The 27,066-nt window shown below is 43.6% G+C and overlaps 1 protein-coding gene across 1 annotated transcript in view; it reads right to left on the bottom strand.

Annotated features, from left to right (window-relative positions):
* LOC138259058 (mediator of RNA polymerase II transcription subunit 1-like) overlaps positions 1-27,066 on the bottom strand; it is a 582,859-nt gene that overhangs the window by 415,566 nt on the left and 140,227 nt on the right. Inside the window, exons 2-3 of the mRNA XM_069206503.1 lie at positions 18,093-18,193; positions 16,553-16,637 (exon numbers count right to left, since the gene is read on the bottom strand). Of these exons, the coding sequence (XP_069062604.1) occupies positions 16,553-16,637; positions 18,093-18,193 (186 nt within the window). The remainder of the gene's footprint in view (positions 1-16,552; positions 16,638-18,092; positions 18,194-27,066) is intronic.

Below are 27,066 nucleotides of genomic sequence, written 5' to 3'. Positions count from 1 at the left end.
CTAGGTGGAGCAACTCCACAATTGAGGGGTGCATTCCCAGCCGTTAAGCTTCTCCCACAGCTTAGACCAATTGACCTTATCAAAGGCACAGCTAAGATCCATAAATGCTAGCTATAGAGTGCCTTTCCTAGCTTGAGTATATTTCCCAATCATCATCAGCAAATTTAGGCACTGTTCCTGGGTACCAAGCCCTTCCCTAAAACCATTTTGTACCCGGCGCAGAATTGCATTTTCGTCCATCCAAGCCTCAATACGCCTTAAAATAATCTGCCCCAAAAGTTTGGTGCGAAGAATCAAGAAGAGAAATTGGACGATACGACTTGGGATCATTCTGATCCCCCTTCTTTTTTTTTTTTACACAGGAATGATACACGCCGATCTCCAGGTATCCAGGATACCCACACTCACTGTGGCATAAATGGGCACCCATAACTGGGGGCAAGATTTATAAAGATCCATTGGGATTGTGTCTGGGCCAGGAGCTTCATTACTTGCACTATCATGCAATGCCTCCTTTACCTCCTGGAGTGTGAACCTGATAGCTAAATTAGGGTGACCTTCATATTTTCTCCCCCCCATAACCTCCTAGAGAACTCCCCTGAAAAATACTACAAAAATAGCTGACCCAAGCCTCTGGGGCGATATTGCAGCCCAGGCCCTCAGATGTTTTTGATTCAATGAGACCCCTTTAACAACCTTCCAAAACAGGCCAGGGTTTTTACAATCTACTGCACATTCCAGTCTCTCCTAGGCTAGCTCCTTAAGCTTTAGCTTCCTTATCCTGGAGGACAGATTTATACTGAGCCCTCGCTTCTCTAACTTGGGCCTTATCTCTAGGGTGCTCTTTTAAGGCCTTCCTCAGAAATCTCTTAGCCTCATAACAGGGCTTACTAAACCAACCACCCTTATACTTACTGGAGGACTGAGAGGCTACAGTCAGACAATCTTTAAAAGCTTTATTCACTCTAAGCACAGCATCCATAACTTCCCATGGGCTGGGGGTTTCTGCCAGAAGTGTGCCTGTGATCAGATTTAGGTTGTCACCCACCACCCTTTCTACTACTTGCTGGATATTTACCTGCCTCCAGCCAAGTCTCCTACTCTGATCTTTTGTCTTTACCGAAACTGGTTTATGCAAGATCTCTGGGAAGCTAAAATGGACAGTGAGGGGGAAATGGTCACTAAAATACTTCTCACCCACCTCCCCATACTTAACCAAATTCTTTAGAGATGGAGAAAAAAAATATATAGTCAATTGTTGTACCCCACCCCTCCGTGTACAAAAGTTGGAACCTGACCCACAACTTCGATATTGCAGAAGTTCATAAGGCCCAGACTACGTAAGCCCTTAATCAAATTTCTGCCCCTAGGGTCCTGTGATCCATCAGCTATATATACCTCCTAATCCACCTCAAAAGGATTCACCACTGTACTGTACCGCCCCGTCTTCGCATTAAAATCTCCTGCCACAACAGCACAGAATTCCACACCAACATCCTGCACCTCAGTGTCTGTAGAACTGAAAAAAAGGATACTAATTTGACACACAGAGTCCCAAACAGCATTGTAAAAGTTTACCAACAGGACATTACATTTGTTAGGAAAAACTACCCACCCAATCAATATACCCTGATGGTTACAATTGATTTGAAACGCTCTTGCTGTTTTAGAAAATTGAATCAAAGTAACTAAACCCCCTTTTGGGGTGACCTCCTTGAGGCCAAGTAGCCGGGACTGCAAACCTATGATAACCATCCCAGGCAGCTTGCCCATCCAACCAGGTTTCTTGCAGTATATTAAAATCACACTGAGCCAGGCACCTAGTCCATTCATGGTCTCATAACTTAGCATTGTACCCAGCTACATTCCAAGAAATAAGACCACATTCTGTAAACTTTCCACCCTGGACCTCCATGGTCATAGTAGCATTTAAGGGATCTGCTATAACCTTAGTGTATATCCCTACATAGCGTCAATCCACCCCCTCCAAATCCAGGGTGCTAGTGATAGCATTCCTCATACTGAATCTCTGTGAAGCACCCTGTCCTTGATGTAGATTCTTAAGATTTCCAAACAAGATCTCACCAGACTCAGCAGGCTGTCGTGTATGAGCATAAAAAAAGAAACTCAAATGGACGATGCCAATTTTACCCTTTCTCTGGGAAGCTAAACTTTGTGTGGAAAGGAGTTGCTGGGCCAGACCAGGATATCTACAATTTATAATAATACAATCCCAATGTCCCACTTTTGCTCGCGGCCCCATGCAATCAATTCTTCTAACAAAGAGGATATTGCTATGGTCCTTACAAGCAAAGTCAAAATTTTTACTCAGCCAATAGCCAGTTGTATTTTTTTTAGTTGATCTGTAGATTCACTAATACCCTGAGCAAGAGCCAGGTCATCTATCAGCACCACCACATAGGGGGCACACTCCAGAGGGATCTCCAAACAAACAAGTGGGGGATTTTTTTTTCCAAAAGCAAATCTTGTGCTCCACCACTTTGAAACCACTCCCTCCCAAATACCACAGGCCCACTCCCTGATGGCTTTCCACCTCGTAGCCTATTTTTTCCTCCTGCGTCTCTTGGCAAATTGGCTAAGGCAATCGAGGGCGGGGCAGCCTCCACAGAGATACTATGAGCCCCGAAATTTACAAAATTTGCAGCTTGTCATATGGCTCCATCCGGTTTCCCGGGGTAGCACTCGCAAGAAAATGCCCCCTCGGGTGGTTAAATTTGGTGTCTAGAGTCCGGACCACCCTCAAATATACCTGGGCTAGGCCTCTCCTGCCCACATATCCAGGAAACTGCTTTCTCAAGCACCAGCAGTTTCTCCAAGACCGGGGCCAGACTAGCCTTGACCATCTCCTTAAAACTTCATCAGTAAGCTTTTTGCATCCCAACCTGGGGACTGTTTGAGATCAGTACCATCCATCAAGCGCATAGGATTCAAAATTTCTGACATAGGCAGTTTAAATCTGCTCCCAGTTTTCCTCAGCGCCTTTTTCTTTTTCAGGGCGGGGGGGACTGCTACTTTCCAAGGGGGAAGCTGGGGAGGACCTCATCAAAAACCTCTTGCTTTTCCATAGGGTCCCAGTCACACCATTTGCCCCAGTCTCCTCAGGGAGCAAATTTTCAGACTTAACTTCTTGTGCTTTCCAAGAGGGACCAGCCTGATCGTCCAGCAGCCCCAGAGCCTCACTTTCAGTGAAGATTTGGCACCAGTCACTCATCTCCAGAGCGAGCCTCCTTTCTGCAAATCAATCTCTTTATTGACTACCCCGACAGCTCTGGCAAGAAAAGAGTCCAGAGTTGTATTTGTGCATCCCTTCCCTCCTCCAGTCTGGTCCACACGTTGAAGGGCCCTTCTCCTGCCCATCCTCACAGTATATCAAGGGAGACTTATCTGAGAGGCAGCCAGTCGGCTACAGCCACAGTTAAACAATAGGATACTAAATAAAATACTGATTTAATTACTGGAGAGGCAGGCATAAAACAGTTGAACTTTGGGGCAGATGTCTATTGAGGGCAAGATAATGTTAGAAACACTCACCCGCCGAGCAGGATTAAAGAGGGGTGGCCCAGCCTGGCCTCTTTCCGTCGATGGACGGACGAAGGACTGGCCCGCCCTTAGCCCAGCCCACGCAGCGATGCAGCACACAGCGCTTAATAGCGATCGTCAAATGATGCTCCTCCCCCACCTCTCCGCTCCTTTCTGGGACTCGAAGTCTCTATTCACAGATCTCTGGCGTCTCTGGCTTACAAATGACATTATATCCTATGGAATTTGGAATACAGCAGACGGGTTATCCATCACGTTTGTGATGGAGTAATCCCCCTCCCCCAAAGGTCAATATCAGGCCCTTAATGTGTTCAAGTGTAGATTTATTTTTTATATGTGCTAATCATTTTAGTGTTATAAAATTATTACAGTGTTGGATTTTTTAAATATATTTAGAGTTTAATTGTATTTTTTGTTTAAAGATAGAGTTTATATAGTGTTTCATATTTGGCCTAATGTATTTCTGTATTAATGTAGTTTACATCATGTGTTTTGATACTATTGTATGTATTTGTTCAAAGGTAAAAATATTTTTATTTTCAATATGTTTGTTATTGATTTAAGTGCAAATAGATATTTCTAACACCAATATTTTGGTTATCGATATTTGTATTTTTGTTAATTATATGAGGGCAATTTTTTTGTAAACAATATTTAATTTCTGCCATTTGTGGGAATCAATATTGTTTTCATTGCTAGGTCATTGATCTGAAAATTGTGTACATATTACAGTTAACAGCAATGTTAAGGTGTTACTTTCTCAAATGCATTGAACCCAAAGTATCTCTTGAATTTAACTACTTATGAAATTAATAATTTTAAGATTACTTTTTAGAAACAAATTAAAAAAAAAAGAAAAAGTACCCTTTCAGTCAAAAGGCAGACACTGTCAGGACACATGATGGAATGACCCCCGCGCACACCTGAGTTATGGCTAATACACTGTGTGCGATACCTGGCATTTCCTACCGCATTTTCTTGTTTGCTTCTGTTGTGCACAGCCCCCACTCCCTGTATTTCTACCTTTATTGGGCTGGACACCAGGTGCCACAAGCCTGTGGAATAGTTCCAGTCCCAGAAGCCGTCTTGGGGGCACATTCCATTTAAATACACTCTTGGGGGCCTGTGTCACTTGGCTACAATGTCAATACAGAGGAGATCTTCCGCTTCCTGTCCATTGCATTCCTGCCCCCTTTGTATCTTATTGGCATTTTAGCTCCCACTGCACTTCAATCAGACCCCTCACGGCTCTGTGGATGTGGTGCATCAGCGCTAGTCTTCTCGTTTGACCTTCAACTCCAGCACATGGATACTTTGACAGCACTCCATTAGCATGCTTCAGGCATTTCCTCTAGTTTAGTGCACTGTCCCACCCACATGTTCTAGCGTGGAACTTTACTATTTTACTACTGACATTTGCTTTCCTAATTTTGCCTACGAAATCAATAGGTAATAGACTGAAACTGACACCTATGTTGTAATAGGTGCCATTGAACTAGTTTGAAGGCTCATTGATTTATTTGCATCCTTATACGAACTGTGTTAAGACCTGTTAATTTTACTTGGATTACTTCCTCGTTATTTGTCGTGACCCCTCTAAGATCATTGGAGCTGATTGCGTGGCCAATCTTTGTATTACTCCCGCTCCCCTCTCCTCAGGGGGATTTGTGATTGCTCTTTCACAACACCGGTGGTTGCTTTGGCTGGTGAGTTCTGGGGCTGAGGTTACTGGGCAGTGTAAGGGTATAGCCTATAGTAACACAGTATCTATCATCCTTATTATTTCTCTTTCTGCTCCCCCCCCCCCCCCCCCCCAGGGCTCACATTTTCCATATCCATCAGCAATAGTACAGGCAGCGTTCTCCAATGACCCATCCGCACACTGACTTGGGTCCGCCTTCACACCTCTTTCCCTCTTCCCTTCTCCCTTTCCCCTGAAGTCGATCATCTGCACTTCTTTCATCTGAGTGTGGAGTGGTTTGAGGGGGAGGCTACTCTTTGCTCCTGCGGTATATGGATTCCAGGGGAGTGGAAACTGGTGCCTCACAGACAAGAGTAGAAGAGGCTTAATGCTCATTGTATTTATCATATTTAACTGAATTTTGAATAGGTTTTACATGTTATATGCGTGAATGAGACTCAATGATTTATCAGGAATGGTCTTTGACCAGCAGCTCGTACCTTCATGAATGAAATGAGATTATGTTAGGTTATTTTTCTAACCTAGAATGCACCAAAGACAGGTGGCCTTTAAACTAACCTACACCTAGTTGTACAATAAAGTGGTCTCATCAGTATCTTACTAAAGCTTCAGGTCAATCAAACCCTTTGCTGTAGTCTTATTCACTTCCAACACAGCACTTGGCTAACGTTTGTTTATGACCCTATATTCATGCTATTGTTTCCATGCTCCCTGTACTTCATACAGAACCCAAGTGATGAGCCAGAAGTCTGGAATGAAGCAAATGGCACCAGCCTGCAGGTGTTGTAATGCTCACTTTCTCCAACAGTGAGAAGCAGCCTTCCTGGATGTAGTCAAAAGTGGAAAGCATATCATACTTTCCCCAAGGAAATTAATTGACATCTAATCTATTCATTCAACTCAAGGAGGCAGCTGATCACCAAGTTACACTGGCTGATGTCTGGGTCTGCAAGTTTCATTTGTTTCACACACATTAACTCTCAAATTACTCTCTAGCGCCAGGAAGACCTGAGCTTACACTTTTATAATTAAGAACGGTTAGCTGGATGTACAAACCTTTAGGTATACTTGTGCTTCATTTAAGCTAACACTGGCGTAAAAAAAAAAATGGAAAGAAGTGAACATTTCTCTCAAGTTTACTTTAAGAATAACTCACTGTTGTGTAGGAGTACGCAGTCTACATGCCCTGAGGGAATGGGTAGCCCTTTGTACCAATGAACATCATTGCAGAGGCATGTACACAGTAATCTTATAGGAGAAGAAAAATGTTCAGTGGTTACGGACAAGACAGTTGGGATCCTAAAGTCTGAAATAAATGGGTCATGGAGGTTAGAGGCCAATGAATGCAAATAATTGCTTTCTACTAGTGGGGAAGGGGGTAAAGAATCAAAGGGAAAAAAAATGTACGTTTTCACTTTTGATTTGGCGAGGCTCTAGAGATAGCATCTAAACTCACTATTAACAAGTAATTTCTCATTTAGGGCCTGAATTAGATATTGGTGGACAGGTTACTCCATCACAACGGTAACAGATATCCAGTCTGCCAAAATCTAAATCCCATTAAGGTCAATGGGATTTAGATTTCAGCAGATGGGATATCCGTCATCGCTGTGACAGAGTAACCCGTCCTCCAATATCTAAATGTGGTCCTTAATTGTTAATACTCCACCACCTGGTCATCAACCTCATTGATTAGCCAGCATTTCCACCCAAGCCAAAAATGTGTGCAGAAACAGGCCATCTCCTGCTCACAGTTGAAGAAAACAAAAGACAGGGCTGAACCCTGCATAACTGTGCAGTTATTGTGAACCTACCATGCAGTAAAGCCTCCCGGAGCCAAATGGGAATTCATAATTTAAGGAAAAAGTAAACCAATCATATGCTTTTCAGTAATGCAATGCCAACTTTCAAATACTCCCAAAGTAAATCAGTTGGTTTTGAGGGCCTAATTTGGACAAAAGGCCCTATTGCAGCATATAAACAGCTGTTACTCAGCATTCTATCTGACATATTTCCATTCAACCCAACTTTCAGTGCAAAGAAACAAGCCATTTTAAATTCTTACTACTTTTTCCCTTTCCTTTGGTGGCACACAGTGCCTCAATGCCTGGAACACACAGTTAAGTATTGGGTGACACATCAGAACATTGTACACAGTGGGTCATTGGTTCATCACATCTGACAAAAGCCCTCGACTTATGTTCTTGACCATCGGATACTTTAACTCTGTTCACAGTTAAAGTGCTGTTCCTTAATAATGGGAAAAGTGTTTCTTCCCTACAACAGCATTAAAAATGTTTCACTTTAAGTAATGACCCTGAATTAGGGTGGTACTTGTGGTGTTTGCTAGGTTATGCTGTTGGGAAGTATGTCATAGGTAAGGGCAGTCATGGTTCCACTATGGAACTGTGAATGGTGGACACTTGATTGAGGCTTGAGGCAAGGAAAGATATGTATGCTTGCTCTCCCTTGTTTACTGAATAAGCCAGTATTAAATCAACCACTTGGTGTCCTTGTTACTACAATTTGGTGATAATTTTAGGACCAAAAAGACCTACCTGCATTCCGCCCAAGACCCTGTGGCAGTTGCTGAGGCTCTCTGGTGTGCAGTCTGTCATTCTAGCCGCATGCATGCACTATCCTTTTATGAGTGACAGCGGTTGTTGGGGTGCTGTCTCACCCTATTGATGTAATTCCTTGCCGATAGATGAAGGAGGGCAAGCAAGGCCATTTACAGTTTGGGGCCAAGCTCGAGCCTTGATCTATCAGAGATCAGCGCACGCACACCCTACATAACTGTAGGACCCCAGCGTACGAGTGACAATGTGCTAAGCTACACATAATGGTCAGTGGCTATCTTAGGGATATTCCTGCATGGCTGATGCAAGCACTCTGCATGAGGCTGTCATTTTTATTGCATTGCTAATGTATTAGAGAATCCTTATACTGTTGATGAGCAGTATTGTCTGCGTGTCTCCTACCGCTGTTTAAGTCAGGGGTGCAGTTCCGGTGACTTGCACACCCCTTGCAGGCTATTAGGAAAATCAGACTTGCACATCCTTGCAGCATGCAAGGAGATCAAGATCAGACTTGTCATAGTGAAATCTTAGCGTGATATACACACCCTGTGTATCCAAGTACTAGCATTTCAGTATGGTGATATGCACACCTTAACGAGGGTAACGCACATCCATAAAAGGTACTGGCATTTCATCATGGGGAGATGCACACCTCAATGAAGTTAATTAACCGTGCAACCCATGTTATAGCTATCTAGTGCTGGATTTGCAGTGACGCGCAAGATACTGCTGTGTGTCTGGATTCAGGGCTACACGCACACCCCTAGGCAATGTGAAATAATATACCATTTTGTATTGCCTTTTCCTCTTGTAGAGTGTTGCTTACAAGTGTGCAATACTTTTATTGTGTATATGATACAAATAATCACATTATACCATATTGTTATTGCAACCATGTGTGCCCAAACGTTCTCTCTCACTCCACCTCCAGCCTATCTTGTCTGGGAGAATCCCAAATGAAATGGCAGGAGTATTTCCGAACTAGATCTCGTCTATGGACGATGAAGGATCGGAAGCATTTTCTGCTTCCAGGAAGAAGATTATTTTACCACAGTCTGGGATCAGAAGGTGTTGGACTTTTTTGCTTATGCAGGGTCATCCTCAATCTTTTTGCCTCCTGCCTCCTATTTTTTCTGACCTGTTGCTGTTGGCTTTTGAACTCTGAGCACTTTACCACTGCGAACCAGTGCTAAAGTGCATATGCTCTCTGTGTAAATTGTATGTAATTGGTTTATCCATGATTGGCATATTTGTTTTACTGTTAAGTCCCTAGTAAAGTGCACTAGAGGTGCCTAGGGCCTGTAAATCAAATGTTACTAGTGGGCCTGCAGCACTGGTTGTGCCACCCACATAAGTAACCCTGTAATCATGTCTCAGACCTGCCACTGCAGTGTCTGTGTGTTTATTTTTACACTGTAAATTCGACTTGGCAATTGTACCCACTTGCCAGGCCTAATCCTTCCCTTTTCTTACATGTAAGGCACCCCTAAGGTAGGCCCAAGGTAGCCCCAAGGGCAGGGTGCAGTGTATGGATAAGGTAGGACATATAGTAATGTGGTTTATATGTCCTGACAGTGAAATACTGCCAACTTCGTTTTTCACTGTTGCAAGGCCTGTCTCTCTCATAGGATAACATGGGGGCTACCTTTAAATATGATTAAAGTGTAGATTCCCCTAGAGAGGAGATGGACATGTGGAGTTTGGGGTCCCTGAACTCACAATTTAAAAATACATCTTTTAGTAAAGTTGATTTTAAGATTGTGCGTTTGAAAATGCCACTTTTAGAAAGAGAGCATTTTCTTGCTTAAACCATTCTGTGACTCTGCCTTGTTTGTGGATTCCCTGTCTGGGTCAGTTTGACAGTTGGGTTGTTTTTCACCTCGCACTAGACAGTGACACAAAGGGGGCTGGGGTGTAACCTGCATTTCCTGATTAGCCATCTCTGCTAGGAGGGAGGGGTGGAGTGGTCACTCTCATCTGAACGGACTGTGTCTGCCTCTGACAATGCCGGCTCCAACCCCCTGGTGTGTGTCTGAGTCCTTGCCTGGGCAAGGCAGGATTTCACAAGTAGGTGTGAGTCCCCTTTGAAGAAAGGTGACTTCAAAGACTAAAATGGGTATAAGAAGGGCACCCAAATCTACAGACTTTAGAAAAACACTTCTGGAACCAAGAGGAACCTCTGCCTGGAGAAGAGCTGATAGCTGAGGAAGAAGTGCTGCCCTGCCTGTGACTGTGCTTTGTGGAGCTTTCCTGCAGTGCTGCTTCTGCCAGAGTAAGAGGGCAAAGACTGGACTTTGTGTGCCTTCCATCTTTTGAAGAAATCTCCAAGGGCTTGATTTAGAGCTTGCCTCCTGTTGTTTGAAGTCTCAGGGACAGCAAAGACTTCTCTCTGCCAGCACCTGGAGTCTCTGGAGAGACTCCTGCTCTGACAAGTGGTGCCCTATCCAGTTCCTGGGCCCTTGGAAGGAAAGCTGGTGGAAATCCAAGGAAATCGACTTCGGACGACTCCGGACCAACGCAGCTGCTGAATCCGGTAACGCCACCTGCACCTGACGCCGTGACCTTTGCTGGAACGCGACGCTCTTCGCAGGCCCGACGCTGCAGCAGCCCCGCTGAAGTCCGCGACTCCGTGGAAGTCGCCGCACCACGTCGTTACCGACGCCGCTCGAAGTGCACGGATTCAACGTTTCGCACAGACTCCGCGATTCCCGACTTCGCACATCGGCTTGTTTTCACTCTTAACCAAAGGTTCTGTACTTGGGGGTCTACACGACTCCATGTCCGGCGCCGCTGGTGTTGGCTTGTTGGGAACGACTCCGTCACGATGCCGTGTTAACATCTCAAAGCATTTTTGTTTCTAAGCGCTATTTTTGAGTTTGTAAATGTAAATTAGCACTTGTATAGCGCACTACTCACCCGTTAGGGTCTCAAGGCGCTGTACTCATACCGCTATGGAACCCCTCCTGGCTTTTCCCTGTGAGGCACCCACTCCTGAGCACCCCCAGGGTGAAGCCAGGCATCCAAGCGCTGTGGGGGCCGTTGTGGAGATTAAGCAAGCTATTGCCCAGAGTTGCAGAGTGGAACCCATGAATTAGATTAGGCACCGAGGCGAGAATTATCTGGTCAAGGGGAATTGAGCCCAAGACCTGCCGAAGTGGGACTTGAACCCTGGTCTTGAGCCAGATCTCTGCTTCAGGGTCTGCCGCTCTAACCATTGAGCCACACTTCTCCACAGTTTAATCTTTAAAAATTCATAACTTGACTTGTGTATGTCGGATTTTTTTCGTTTTGGTCTTGTTTTGTTTAGATAAATATTTCCTTTTTTTCTAAACCGGTGTTCTGTCATTTTGTAGTGTTTTCATGAAGTTACTGTGTGTGTTGGTACAAATACTTTACACCTAGCACTCTGAAGTTAAGCCTACTGCTCTGCCAAGCTACCAAGGGGGTAAGCAGGGGTTAGCTGAGGGTGATTCTCTTTTACCCTGACTAGAGTGAGGGTCCTTGCTTGAACAGGGGGTAACCTGACTGTCAACCAAAGACCCCATTTCTAACAGAAGGGTTGCGAGAATTTAACCAAATGGAGAAGAAAACCAGGACTGGTGAGGGACAAGCTGTGTTTTTAAATGCATTAGAGGTCCTTTAAACCATGACAAGCCAGCTGTTTACGCAACAATAGATGGATTTAATTTCTATCAGAGAAAACCGCGCAAATTGGAAACCATTGAAGACTATTTGTCTACACTCGAGAAGCTAGCAATTTCTTGTAAGTTTGGCACAGTGCATGATGAATTATTCCGTGACCAGATTTTCAGGCACACCAACTGCTTAAACTTAAAAGAAAGACTTTGTGCAAATAGGGATTTGCCTCTAAAAGATATCATTACTTTAGCAAAAGAGAAAAGAAAGAAAAAAGTGAGCTCTCTAAGAGATGTGCCAAAGCTGCCACCACTACCTCCTTGGCATAGGACTCTAAAGAGAAAAGAAGTGCATCAATATGTAAAATATCCAATGTGTGTATAGGTAAAGGGAAAGAAGGTGAAGGGGTGAAACTGAAGGCAAAAGGGCCTTCCCAAGACAAGAAATTGAGCCTTTTCAGGTGTGGCAGTAAGGATCACCTTGCGAAGGATAAGAATTGTCCTTTCCTCAGAACATAATATTTGTTCTGTGGGGTTGTGGGACATATGCTAAGGAATGTAGAAAGAAGAACAAGAGGTCACTGAGTGTAAGGTTAATGTCAGAGGGATCGGACTCCGAGCACTCTGGTGAGGACAATAGGAATGAGGCCGAAGGTGTGCTGCATGTTGAGTGTCCTTTATTAAATTTAGACATGGCAAACAACAACAAACCTGTATAGAACATGACCGTTGGAGGGTCATCATCGCAACTGTAAAGGACTCAGGATAGCCCTACATAGTACATAAAGTGTGGAAAGAAAAATTTGCTGAGGCTTTGGGTGACCACTCGAGAGAAACAGACCCACTTCCAGTTACATTCACAGGAGAGAGAATTCCCATGCTGGGTTACAGGCAGTTAACCTTAAAGTTTAAAGGCATGAACACAATGAGCAAGTTGTATGTTGCAGATGTTGGACCTTCAGTTTTGGGATGGGTGGATCAAAGGGCCTTAAACATCTTATTAAACCTGAAAGGTACAGATCAGGTACTTTTCTTGGAAGAGTCTGAAGTAGTACTTGTAGGGAAGTTGAAGAGAGATTTCCCTGAAGTATTTTCACGCAAAGTAGGCAATTTGAAGAACATTGTGCATAAAACAGTGCTGTAAGAGGGTGCTGTACCAGTTTGCCAAAGAAGTTAGAGGCATACAGCTGAGCATCGGGGATAAGGCTGGCTGCAAATTAGATACTTAGCAAAAAAGGGGCATCATGGAACCTATTGAGAGTGCAGAGTGGCTTGCAACCTTAGTGGTCACTAAGAAAGCTAATTGGAGATTAAGGTTGTGTATAGACCTTTGAGATCTTAATAAAAACATTGTAGTGGACAAATTTCCCTGGCAGAGGATCAGTGTATAGCTTGCTATGACTAAGGAGGTCATGTGGTTTTTCACGATTGACCTGTCCTTGGCCTATCACCAGATGATGCTGCATCTGGAGAGTAGAAGCTTGACTTCTTTCATTACACCCACGGGCTATTTTAGGTTTGTCTGCATGCCCTTTGGGTCGGCATTGGCTGCTGAGGACTTTTAGAGGCTGAAGCACCACCTACTGAAAAGACATTCCCACAGTAACTTACTATCAGGATAACATTTTGATCATGGGGAAAAAGCAAGAAAGAGCATGACAACAATTTGGACAAGGATGTGGAGAAATTGAAGGCTTATGACTGAACTAGAAAAGTGCAAATTCTGCAGGCTTTCAGTGTTATATTTAGGGCAAGAGGTTAGCAAGAAGGGAATTTTCCAAAAGAGGGAGATTATGAATCCATCAACGATACTCCTGCCCCACATGTTGGAGAAGGGAATGTCTTTCTTAGGGCTTGCTGAGTTCTATTCAAAATTTGTAAAGAATTTTGCAGAGAAGAGGTGCAATATTTCGCAACTGTTGAAGGCATGGCAGAGCTTTGGGTGGAAGAAAGAATTTCAAAAGGAGTTCACAAGAACTAAAGATATCATCTGTACACCCGTTCTGCTACAAGATTTTGATTCCAAGGCTTGGACTGTCCTGGCTACCGATGCTAGTGGGAAAGGTATAGGTGCAGTGTTATCCCATACTTCCAGCAAGGTATTGAGAGTACAGCTTCCCTTGCTTCTTGGTCCTTAACATCACTGGAAAAAAATACTCCATCATTGAAAGGGAGATCTGGCTTGTGTATGAACTACTGAGAAATGTAGGCAGTTCCTATGGGGCACTAAATTCACATTACGCATAGTCCATAAACTGTTAATGTTGTAACCATGGATAGTTCAGCTATGGCTAAACCTTGCATAGCCAGGATGTCTCTACTACTTCTCGACTATGCAAATTAAGTTTAGTATTTACCTGGCAAGAAAATCAAGGTAGCGGACTTTCTGAGCAGATCACCTTTACAAAGGATAGGTGAGGAAACCTGTGAATGGGATGGTTACAGTATAGCCTGAGTGGACTGTGGTATCCGAGGACAAGTGAATGACTGGGTATAATCAGGACAACATTTTGGAGAAGATCATGGAATACGTTTTATGAGGATGGCCTAGTTAAAGTAAATTGATTGAAGAACTTAAGAATTTTTGGTATCTCAAAGAAGAACGGTCTATCTCTGACTCAAAGTAAAGTTTCTGTTCAGAGGGAAAAGAGTCATTCAACCACAAACATTCCATCAAAAAACTCTTAGTATTGTACATGAAGGGCATTTAGGAATTGTTAAGTTTAAACAGGGGGTGGAACTTTCCTACTGGTGGCCCAGAATGGATTCCGAAATGGAGACATTTGTAAGGAATTGTGCACATTGCGTTAATGCAGATACAACCTACACAGTTTTTAAACCATCTCTAGGCATAAGTGAAATTCCTTTGAATCCTTGGGAGATTTTGACCATGGATATTCTAGGTCTGATTTTCGATGGTAAAGAAATTGCTAAGAACATTATTAGACTATTTGATACTTACTCCAAATGGTCCGAGCTGGAAGTATGTGGATGAGTGGATGCGGCATGCATAGTTTCATTCCTGGAAAAAACATTCTTGAGAGAAGGGATTCCTAAGTCACTTTTGAGTGACAATGGCCCACAGTTTACAGCTGAGACATTTACAAATTTTCTTGTGACGAATGGTGTTAAAGTAAAGAAGACGCCGGTGTATCATCCTGATGTAATGTCACTGTGGAAAGATTCAATAGGCAGGGGTCTCTAACCTTTTTTGTTTTAAAAGCTACTTATTTTGATGAAAATTATCCAGTGCTACGAATATTAGAATAATAATACTGATCACATCAGACAAGTTTGCATGTTTGTTTCAAATATGACTTTTTCAGTTTTTGTAGGCTGGGCCACACAAAGGAGAGATACTTATGGGAAGCTCAAGAGCTACTATTAACTTACAAGCTACTCGTTTAAGATCCCTGTTATATAGTGATCATGGGCAGTATTCAGGCTGCCATCAATGCTGGTAAGAATGGGAGCTAGAGCTTGACAACCTAGTATGGGCATACAGAATAACTCCCACGGTGATGGGCTATAGCCCCTTTAAGGTTAACAGGGTGTGAACCGTTCACAAAAGGAAACACAGTTTGGATGTCTCATAAGTATCAGAGCAAGTGGTCCCCTGAAGTGGCCAAAGCCAACCTAGAGGTGACATTAAACTTGCAAAAGGCTTATCAGTAAGAAAAATAGTGTCAAAGAATTGGCTTTAAAGAAAGGTGATTAGGTGATTAAGTTTGTGTTAAACTGGACAAGGGAGTAAAGAAGGGTGACAATCACTTTTCTGAACCATTCAAAGTGAGTAGAGTGTATTCTTGTTTGGCTAAGTTAAGCAATGGGAAAGTTTGGCATTTGGCAAACTCTCAAATTGTAGCATAATTGTGTCATGGAAATGCGGTGTTCGGACAGCACAAAGCAATGGTTATGGGAGAGGAGGCCTATGAGGAAAACTAGTAATGGTTCTCCACTCAGCAGTTGTCCACTGGTTCCACAAAATTATTCTACTTCTACTTCATCTATACCACCCTTGAGTGAAGGGAATGAAATTTCATTCTTGGGGGTAGATTCATCTATTAGTGGGGTAGGTGAAATGGTAAAAGGTTCCTCTTAGTGTGGTCCCAGTAAAATCCACCAAGAGGGCGAAAACAACTATTTCAGGAAGAACTGTGACTCTCCCTGTGAAATTAAAAGATTTTGTGGTAGGGTAATGGTTATACTGGTAATACTTATGTTTGCTTTATACACAGAGTGGATGTTATGTACAACACATATGCAGTGTTGTGTAATGTACTACCATGCTTAATATTGTTAAGTTGTATTCTTTCTGAGTTGTATCCTTCACAAAGGATATACAGTGTCCTCATGTTTTTTTTGTCCGTAGTTTGCTATTTGTTTGATTATTGTAAAGGGGGAAGGTGTGTGGTAGTTGCTAGGTTCCTACGTTATGCCTTTGGGGAGTATGTCATTGCTGGTGACAGTCATGGTTCTTCTATGGAATTGTGACGTGGGGACAGCTGGTTGAGACCTGAGGCAGGGGAAGACGTGTATGCTTGCTCTCCCTTGTTTACTGAATAAACCAGTCTTAAATCAACCACTCGGTGTCCTTGTTACTGTAGCACTATAAGTTAGGCCTTTGTATCCAAAGAGTGCCGCAGCTCCCTCTCAATCACTAAAACTTGTGTTAATGTGAATATCATCAGATGCAATTAACAGCTACTTCTGTAACACACAAATTCCAGAATTGGCACGTGCAGCAGGGTAAATGCTATAATTTCAGACACCTATAGTATTAAAATCAGTGACAAGAAAATAGGTAAGTTCCCCAAAAGGGCATGTCATATTACTGCAACCAGCAATATTCAAAACTATTTGGCAAATGCTTCCGATACTAAACTCTGGTTATGAAATGCTGTGATAAAGAGGCAACAAAATAGAAAGCAGTTGTTTTAGGATATTATAAGGTTAATCATGCCTTAGCCAGGTCTGTTGCTATGAGTTGAGCATGACACTGCTGCAAATGTAATGGAAGATCAACTTCAGCAAACACTAGGTTAATTTCTAACTTAATATTTACCATTTCTTACCTTTCAAGGACCTCTGCAACTTCTCTAAGCATTGCAACCGTGGAAAATCCAAGCCGCCTCTCCAAGCATTCCCAGAAGACTTTTCCTAGGAGATAAGGGAGGATTTACTCGTCATCTTCAAGTGTAGTGCTTAAGTAGTCCCAGTCTACTCTCTAAGGCAGCCATCAGAAATGACAAAAGCAGTTTCAAGATAGCATCAAACACTACCATAAATGCTATACAAGAAAAGGATAAACTCTGCATCATAAAATGAAAAAAACAGGGTAGTTGGGGGCGCATATGCTATACTCAGTACTTTAAGTGTAAAAAAGAAATGCAGATAATTACCATATTGTGTGAGGAGCTCGGTTAAAACATGGAGGTAAAAGCCAGATGTTTAACAGAACTGAAACTGCAGATTTTCCATGTGCGGATGTTCATTTCTATCACCCGTCCTGATACAGCCATTTTTTATCTTTGAGAAGCAAAAGGATTTATTCAATATTCTCTTTTCACTTTCCATTTTCAGTAGAGGATTCCATTATTCACGTCTCTGCCTGTGAACCTTCTACCTCTATAGCAGGGGTACTCAAACATTTTCCCAGGGGCCAAAATGTTTGCTCAATGGTGTGTGACCGAGGGCTGCACTGGGGCCGGTAGTTTGGTGGTCAGGGGGCTTGGAGAGGGTTCTTAAGGTCGGTGTAGGGGAAGCACAGTATGTCTATATAGTGGCTAAATTGAATTGTACAACGTAGAACCAGAACACCCAAGATCAATCCAGGCTTCTCCATTTGAGAAATTGTGTGATCCTAGGCAATTGTCTGCAAGAATTGGTTGACACCCATTAGCTTGGTCAGAATTCATTAATACTGCTTTTGACCAACACACTCGAAAAGGTAGAGAACACTCATACCTATCTAGAGTACAGCTAATTCTGCTGGCCTGCAAATTAGAAGGGAAACACGAAAACTGTGAACCGGTTGGCAGGAAACAGGGCACACGGTAGTCATTTTCCTCTTTGACTCTTCTGTATGTCTTGAGTATAGGTACTCTCCACAGGGCCACTCATTAGTGGCCCATTTAATGAACTACATAATATGACACTGACCATGCGTCTCATCTGCTATTTTGGTCTTGGAGAAAAAATGCTACAAATTTAAAGAATATACAAGCGAAGCACCAAGTAGTTGGAGTAGAGCAAAAAAGATTGATGTTTGATTGACCTGGAACAAAATCCTCTCATTGCAAAAGTGGGGCCGATGAACTATGGTGTGCAAAGAACTTCAGTAATCACTCAAACACAAGGATTATTCATACAGTTATTCACATACTGAAAGGACAGACTTGTGAACACAACCTCAAGTAATGAAAATGTCATAATTTAAATACAAATACACTCTAAATACAAATGCAACAGCAATCGCCACAAGAATTTACAACCGCAGTTTAAAAACATAAAAACATACTATGACCACTATTCCTAGTTTGACATTTGCACGAATCACATGGGGCCAAGGAATTCATCTTTCCACACACAACTGGTAAATGTTGAGCTCCTCACCAAACAATGGCGAACAAGCTTCATTGTTTCCAACCATGGTTTCTGTTCATATTTCAAATGGAGTTTTTCTAATATATCGTCATCTGAAACCTTTGTTGAGTCTGAAAAGGAAGGACAAACATTTAATGGGTAATTTCTGAAATCTGTACTAACCAAATAAAGCAGTTAACAACGGCCAGATGTGGATATAATCCCCTAAAACCAATGCAGATGATGGATCATAAATTTCCATCCGATTTTCCATAAATTTAGATGTGCTGCAGATAAAGAGGCACTTAATGGTAATACAACTGTACAGTTCATAGCCTAACCCATTAAATGGTATTCACTCACAGCATGGCTTTTCATACTGAAGAAGGAAGCACGCGCCTCCCACTGAAGCCTCGATAAGTGCAGATTTTCCTCACTACGATAGGAAAGCAAAGTCCTGATTCTAACTTGAGAGATTATTATTACACTCTATTACAAATTAAAAACAGAACAATAAGCTTCCTAGAAACTTTCAAAGGCAATGAAAGTGAAAGAACCGATCACCGTCCAAGTGGGAGCCCCAGTACAAGTGACATCCTCCTTTCTTGTGCTAGGAGATATGAGAATCAGTGAAGGAAGCAGGAAAATGTCATCAAAGAGGGACTCAGACCTCAAGCAGTAGTTAATTCCTGCTGTCGCCAAAGCAATCCTCATTAGGAACCTGGAGCTGAAACAATATACATGTACATCAATTTTTGTCCAAAATCTAACAGGGAAGAGTGAGAAAGCTTTGATGAAAATGGCGTTTGGGTATGAATCAATTTCAGGCCATTTGTTGAAATTTCTAAGATGTAATTCACATCTCAAAGAACAGTGAGGTCTGTGAACATTAGAATATTGAATACCTTTTTACAATCTACAAACTAGTGGGTATTTGTGTATAGATTTAATATCAACCTATAAGTGCCCTATGGAGATGTCTCCCAAGTAACCAATAACAGTATGAAAAGATTTCCTTGTGAACAAAGTGAAAAGTTAATTCTAACCTTTGGTAGATCCAGGAACCCAGTAATTTTGGGTGAGGCTAGTAGCTAAATGCAAATGAACAATAGAAGAGAGGGACCAGGAGAATCTGGGCAGCCTAGTGCACAGTCTTCCATAATATTATTACAAAATGACAACTCCTCACTTCCAATTTGGGGGCTTGGGGGGAGAATAAAGGGTCACCCAAAGCAATTGATTCTTAGGAGCAAATGCCCTCACCCACAAACATGTGGCATGCTTCGTCATTGGGGTTGCTCCTTGTCAGGCCAGCACTGCACTGTCCGACGAGCCAGGAAAGAGGGCTCTTTGCCGAAGATCTTTTGTTGAAGGGTGCCAGGATGGTACCAGGGGTTCTAAGTGTTCCCCAGTGTCTGACTGGTGAAGGACTGGAAGGCATGCAAGTTAAAAATTGATTATAGGTGCTGATGCTGCACTTTTACTCTTAGTGGTGGGACCTATGTCAAGGTTCAAAACAGGGGGTGGGAATTGTCAGGGATAATGGTCTGATATTCCTGAAGTGTGAGTCTGTAGGTGGAATCCCTATACTACACTAATGCAGTAGAGTAAATCTGTGTGTGGGATTGCCTACACTACAGAGATGTGGTTACATGTTTCATGCCTCAAGTAGTCCAAAAGGCTCTAATAGCATTTCATCAGGCCTAAGTGGAAAATAAACCTTGTCCTCACTAAGAGAGTAAGGATTCTGTCATGGTAATGTGTACCTACAACCTATCACAATTTCATAGGTCCTTTGTGAAAATGGGCATGAGGCGGACAAGCAGTTTTAAAACAGTTGATGTGCAATGTGGACTCTTCCAAAGATTGTGTTTCTCCAGTCAAAAATTGGCATGTCCCTCCACCTGAGCCCCACCGGATTGCATCAAATTCTAAGATCATTTCTATGGATGTAGCAAATATTGTTCACCCGTTAAATGAGTCTATATGATCTAACGCCGAGTTAAGAAAAATATTTTAGATGCATAATGCCAAATGTCCTCCCATCCTAACTAGAAAGAGTAATGAGGTACATTGTTAGCATGTGATTAAACTCTTTCTTGATCATAGTTAATATGAACTCTGGTAGTTATAAAATGTATTTGATAGATTCTATCCTGAAGCCTAAGAATTTTGTCTGCTGCTACAGAACTAGACAAGCCTTTCCCTGATGTGTAACAAAACACAGACCATTTAAAAGGTAATGTACAGAGTGACAAAGGGCCCGATGTACAAAGAGTGTTGTGTTTGTAAATGGGCTGATTCACAGAATCGGCCCTTTTGCAAAAGCAAAAAGACTTTTGAAATGTACAAAGCCCTATTTGCAATTCAGTAACTGTTAGAAATGGATCTCTGGTTGGCAGTCAGTTTGCATTTTGTCCAAACAGGTCAGTCAGGGTAAAGGAGATACACACTTAGGATAACCCCCTGCTCACCCCTTTGGTAGCTTGGCACAAGCAGTCAGGCTTATCTCAGAGGCAATGTGTAACATATTTGTACAATCACACACAGTAACACATTAAAAACACCACAAAAAGGCTCAACTACAAGTTAGAAAAATAGCCAATATTCATCTGAGTAAAACAAGATCAAAACGACAAACATCCACCATACACAAGAAAGAATTTTTAAAGATTTAACTTCAATAAAGCAATGCTTCGATTTGGTGATATTAAGGCGTCGTGACTGAGTCGTTCTCCACAATCTGATGCCAATGGCACCAGTCACGGAGTTGCACGGACCCCCAGGTACAATACCTTGTGAAAATGGGAAAACAAGCTGGTGCACGAAGTCGGGGATCGAGACGTCACTGGATCCAGTGCGGAGTCTGTTCCAGTGCTGCAGAGCGAAGGCATCCGTGCGAGGCATCGGGTCCTTGCTGTGGAGGTGAGGCAGCATCGGTGTGAAGTGTCAGATCTTTGCACTTCTGGCAGGTTTGATATCCAGCGGTCATGGCGTGGTAAAGTTGGGTTTCACGGGTGTCGGTGACAAAGCACTTCGGGACTCACGGAGACGTGGACTTCAGCGAGGCTGCATTGGGCCTGCAGGGTCGTGTCACTCCAGCAAGGACCACTGTTTCAGTTGCAGGTGGCATTGCGGGATCCAGCAGCAGCGGCAGTCTGGAGTCATCCGAAGTTGGTACACTTTGTTCTTCTCGTTTTTCCACCAGCTTCTCCTTTCAAGGGCCCAGGGACTGGATTAGGCACCACTTGGCAGGGTAGGAGTCTCAGCAGAGAGTCCAGGTGCTGGCAGAGGAAGTCTTTGATGGCCCTGAGACTTCAGAAGAGGGGGCAAGCTCAGTCAAAGCCCTTGGAGAAACTTCACAAGCAGGATACATAGCAAAGTCCAGTCTTTGCCGTCTTTAACGCAGAGGCAGCAACTGCAGGCCAGCCCCGCAAAGCACCCAACAAAGGGGCAGCACCCCTCCTCCTCCAGCTCCAGCTCTTCTCCTTGGCAGAGGTTCCTCTTGGTGCCAGAAGTATTCTACAAATATGGGGTTCTGGGTCCACTATTTACACTCCTTTCTGCCTTTGAAGTAGGCAAACTTCAAAGGAAAGTCTCTGTTGTTGACACGATCTTGCCTTGCCCAGGCCTGGCCCCAGACACACCAGAGGGTTGGAGACTGCATTGTGTGAGCACAGGCACAGCCCATTCAGGGGTGTCAGCTCCTCCCTCTCCACTCTAGCCCAGGAGACTCATCGGGATAAGCAGGCCACACCTCAGCTCCCTTTGTGTCACTGTCTAGAGGGAATTCACAAAAGCCAAACTGACAGTCTGACCAAGAAGTGGCATACACAAGAGCCAGATGCACAATGGTTTAAGCAAGAAAATGCCCACTTTCTAAAAGTGGCATTTTCAAACTGACAATCTAAAATCCAACTTTACCAAAAGATGTATTTTTAAATTGTGAGTTCAGAGACCTCAAACCCCATATCTCCATCTGCTCCCAGAGGGGAACTTCACTTAAGATATTTAAAGGCAGTCCCCATGTTAACCTATGAGAGGGATAGGCTTGCAACAGTGAAACCCAAATTTGGCAGTATTTCACTGTCAGGACATGTAAAACATTAGTTCACGTCCTACCTTTAACATACACTGCACCCCGCCCATGGGTCTAACTAGGGCCTACCTTACCGGTGCCTTACATCTACAAAAAGGGAAGGTTTGGGCCTTACAGGTGGTACACTTGCCAGGTCAAATTGGCAGTTTAAAACTGCACAGACACTGCAGTGGCAGGTCTGAACCGTGTTTACAGGGCTACTCATGTGGGTGGCACAATCAGTGCTGCAGGCCGACTAGTAGCATTTGATTTACAGACCATGTGCACCTCTAGTGCACTTTACTAGGAACTTACTAGTATATGCCAATCATGGGAAAGCCAATTACACATACAGTTTACACAGGGAGCACTTGCACTTTAGCACTGGTCAGCAGTGGTAAAGTGCCCAGAGTACCAAAAACAGAGTCTAGCACACAGTAAAAATCATAGGAAGCAGAGGCAAAAGGACAGAGGAGACTATGCCAACAATGCCAGGTCTAACAGTAACCTATTACTGAATCGCAAATTGACTTTGCAATTTGGTATTAGGAAGGGGTGTGTTTAGAGACAGACATGGTGGTCTGCAGACCCCAGCAGGCCACATCCCTGCGATTTTTTCAATTCCCAACGGGTCACAAACCAAGATCTACCTCATTAATATTAATGAGGTAGGTCTATTTGTGACCCACTGGGACTCACAAAATGCGTGAAACACACATTTGTACATGGGTCTTTGCGATTACCAAACACAATCGCAAAAATTTGCTATTTGGTCATCGCAAACGATTACATAAGTACATCTGGCCCAAAGTCACTGGGAATGGTTGTGCACCAGAAACAGCACATGTGATCAGGTATATAAGCAGACAAAGGCCCTGTACTTAAAGAAATACCAATACTGGTTTCAGAAGCTTGGAAAAGCACCAGGAATCTGAAGCTAGATGGAAAGGCATTAGCCTAAATTAAAAGATCTAATTTTGCAATTGAAATTGAAAGAACCGCCTTATTCTGACAGACAAGAGGTTCAATTGCATCATCGAACCTCCTAGCAGTAGGACATTTGGGATAGACAATTACTTCGATCTTGGCGATAACATATAAATAGATTGAAGTTCGGCAGGTTTATCATGGGTCTGTCCTTTTAATTTTTCTTTTTGACTAAGAATATTTTGATAACAAAACCCCCTGCATGAGAACAAGGTTCCCCTGTCAAGTCCTTTCAGAGAAAACCTGAAACTGCCTATGAAATCAGGCATGTTTCTTCCAGAGACCATTGGATTGGGTTAGGGCGAAATTCTTGAAAGAAATTTGAATGCAAGGCTGTGTAGGGCACTCCTGTCATGATCCACAGTTAGTCAATGAACAGCGTTTAAGGGGGAGCAGAGATGCCACACTGCTGTGAGGAGGTGAATTGCGAGGGGCACAGCTCCATCGGCCTAATGAATACAAGAAAGTTTGTTAGGGGAGACAGTCGGACACACCCAAGAACCACACACATGGCGCTCACCGTGACAGTGACTCCCCCCTCCCTCTTTCCTCTCTCAGGCGTGGTTCTTTCCGTTACCCTGCCTGGACTCAACTTGGATATTTCAGTGCTGCCTCCCCTGCAGAAGTTGATCATAAGACAGGCAGCAGACCTCAAGTGAGTGGCAATCAATTCATAAACGCCCAATGCGTGCAATACATTTATGACTGGAAAATTCTACCCATAAAAATATATTTCAGAGGCTATTGTGAACTGGTGCCCTTTTTAATTCTACACCTCAGGAAGCAGTAATCGGCTTGGCTATACCTGCTCAGGAGCAGGGTAAATGACTGATGGCAAACAGAGGAGGGGGAGGAAGGCGAAATAAATTTCTTACATACGGATATTGTTCTGTTGCCTTGAGTGACTGTGCTCCTTAGTGAGGGTAGCATTAGGCTTCTCACTGGGAAGGTGTATGTTTAGGACTGCCACAGAAGCAGCCCATGTAGGCCCGGGTGAGACTTGTCACCCAAAGAAACACCTGAAGAAACTGTACACAGTCGTGTGGTTAACCCACTACTGCGATGAAGAGGATTTCACATAATTCTCAATTTAATCTGCGTGCTTTGACTAAAAGTGTGCATAATCTGAAGCATCGACTCCTTGCCTCGCAGGTAAAAGAGTTACAACTGGGGGTCACAGCACAGGCCGTATCTGCCTCTATGGTTTCCATTACCTGAATAACGCCTTCTCCTATCAGCTGTAAGGAAGAGCAAAAAGGGGTATTGACAGGCGGTGTAGATGAAAGCGAGTCTATGGGCACTGAAGAATACTCCCGACTATAAGTGGGCTTCAGCAGATTTCGGATCCTGCATCAAGCTGCAGTTATGTAGGTGAGGAAGACACAGGGGAAGCACACCTTAATAACCCCTTAGGAACTAAGTGTCACCAAAAAAATACGCTGTTTGTGTTGGCCGAAGCCAAAGAATCCTTAAAGGTGAACAAACCCAGTGAAAATACAGCAGGGAAAAGACAAGCCAGACGCAACTCAGTGCCCACTACAAAAAGCTTTATCGTTAGTTCTCAGTGCAGTTCATACACCTTAGACTCCTACCGCCCCACTAACGGCACTCTTTAGGCTCATCTGGGGAAGGGGCAAAGCTTCCAATGTGGCAGCATTCCCACCTTTGGGATTGGGGCACCCCTGGACCCATGCTCAAGCTGATGAAGGGGATGCTTCCTATACTGAGGCTCTTCATAAAATATTGGGTGAGCTCAAAACAATGAAAATATCACAGGATGAGGCAAATCAGAGGTCTGGAGTACAGTTAAGCTTAATCAATAACTTTATTCAACAGCTTAATACATGCATTACTGAGGTGGAACAACGTATATCGGATTTAGAAGACGAGGGAAGCCAGTTGGAAAATCTCAGTAGCTAAGCTTCAGTCTGAACAAATTGACCTACAGATCCAGATCAGTGATGTTGAAAACCGATTAAAACGCTCAAATGTAAGGTTCAGAAGGTTCCAAGAATGGGCAGACAACTACTAAATTAATTGTGGATTTTATACTCCAGCATGTCTACCTGGAAGCAACAAACCAAAAACTTGAATCCCCACCACGTGGGCCCATCGAGTTCCAGCTGTTCGGTCCTTCAATGCTAAATACCCTTGGACGATACTGATCAATTTCGGGGGGTTATTGCATTAAGGAGCATATCCTTTCTTTGGCAATCAAAACAAAAACTTTACCAGATCCCCGGGGATATTCCCTTCATAAAATGTTCATACATGTCTGATGTTGTAGCTCAGCGTAGGTGCAAACCTAAAGGTCTGATAACTGACTTTCAAAATGTTGGTGCTCCTGCAGGCCTTGTGCAACAATCAAAACTAAAGGTTCTTTTAAAGTAACAGTCAAATATTTTCCATACTGTTGAAGCAGAAAATCTTTTTTGCACTCAATCCAGCACCCAAGCGGGGGTTGGAGAGAAGTCATCATGACTGCTGAATAGGGGGGCTGCATCTATAAGCTATTGAATACACAGCTGTATGTTGATGTTGGACCTGACCCTTTTTGCAGGGTCATCCCCAAACGTTTTGCCTTCCTCCTCCTATTTTTTCCTGACTTTTTGCTGTTAGCTTTAGGACTCTGAGCACTTTATCACTGCTGATCAGTGCTAAAGTGCAGGTATTCTCCCTTCTAAAGTTGGTATGATTGGTTTACACCTAATTGGCACATTGAATTTACCTGCAAGTCCCTTGTACAGTGGTACCCCTATAATCAGGGCTTGTAAATTAAATGCTACTAGTGGGCCTGCCGCACTGCTTGCTCCACCCACAGAAGTAGCATTTCAAACCGGTCTCAGGCCTGTTAGTGCAGGGCCTGCATGCCCAGTATACTACCACAGGACCTGGCATCTAAATATACTTGCCAGGCCTGGAACTCCCCTTTTACTACATGTAAGTCACCCCCAAGGTAAGCCCTAGCTAGCCCTATGGGCATGGTACTATATTGGTGGAAGGCAGGACATGGCCTGGTTGTGTACCTTGTCCTGGTAGTGACAAACAGCCTATTTGCTTTCTTTCTGCTGCGAGTGCTGCCCTGCTCATAGGATTGGATTGGAAATGCCCTGCCTTATGTCTAGGGGGTATTGTCTGATCTATGAGGGGTAGTGTAGGCATGTTTAGTATGGTTGTAATGATAGTGAGAAATGCTGCTTACTGGTGTAGGTGGATTTTTTATTACCATTATAGAAATGTCACTTCTAGAAAGTGGGCATTTCTCTGATTATGACTCTGGCATTTTGCAACTTGACTCCAATCCACGTCTGGGGCTGAGTGACAGCTGGGCTTTGTGCACACCTTTCAGATATCCTGTAAACAGGGAAGGTGAAGGTGTCACAGAGGTGCATCTACATATTGAATCACCTCCCTGGCCTGAGAGAAGGAGAGGCAGGGCACATGTGCATTTGTAAAGGCTGTGCCCTGACCTCACAGAGGGCTTGTTTACCCCTGGAGCCTGTGCTGGAGGAGGGAGAGGAAACTCCTAGAACCAGCTAGGACTGGTTGGAACCCCATCTACCCCTTTTGCAAAAGCTTGTGCAAACTGAGTAGAAGAACAGGGGGTTTCCCCATGTTGGAGACACTAATGGACTGCTGAACTAGACACAGGATGCTGCTGGAGGGACTTACCAGGAACCGCCTTAGACTGCTGCTGTTGTTGTGCAGACCTGTGACCTGCTGAGTCACTATGAGGAACTGCCACTGACTGCTACTCTTTGTGCTGGCCTGCTTGTTTGGGCCTTACCACCCTGTGCTTCCTTTGACTGTGTCCAGGGGCTGGGTGATGAGACCCCTGCTCCCTACATCACAGCACTAGAAGAGCGCTATATTCTCTACTTCCCCACCATGAAGGAAGTGCTGTGGTGATCTGCTTCTGTGTTGGAGCGTAGCAAAGGA

The sequence above is a fragment of the Pleurodeles waltl genome, chromosome 2_1, assembly GCF_031143425.1.
Source record: "Pleurodeles waltl isolate 20211129_DDA chromosome 2_1, aPleWal1.hap1.20221129, whole genome shotgun sequence".
Taxonomy (NCBI): domain Eukaryota; kingdom Metazoa; phylum Chordata; class Amphibia; order Caudata; family Salamandridae; genus Pleurodeles; species Pleurodeles waltl.
Note: the sequence above shows the minus strand (reverse complement) of the source record. Positions and strands in the feature narration are given on the sequence as shown.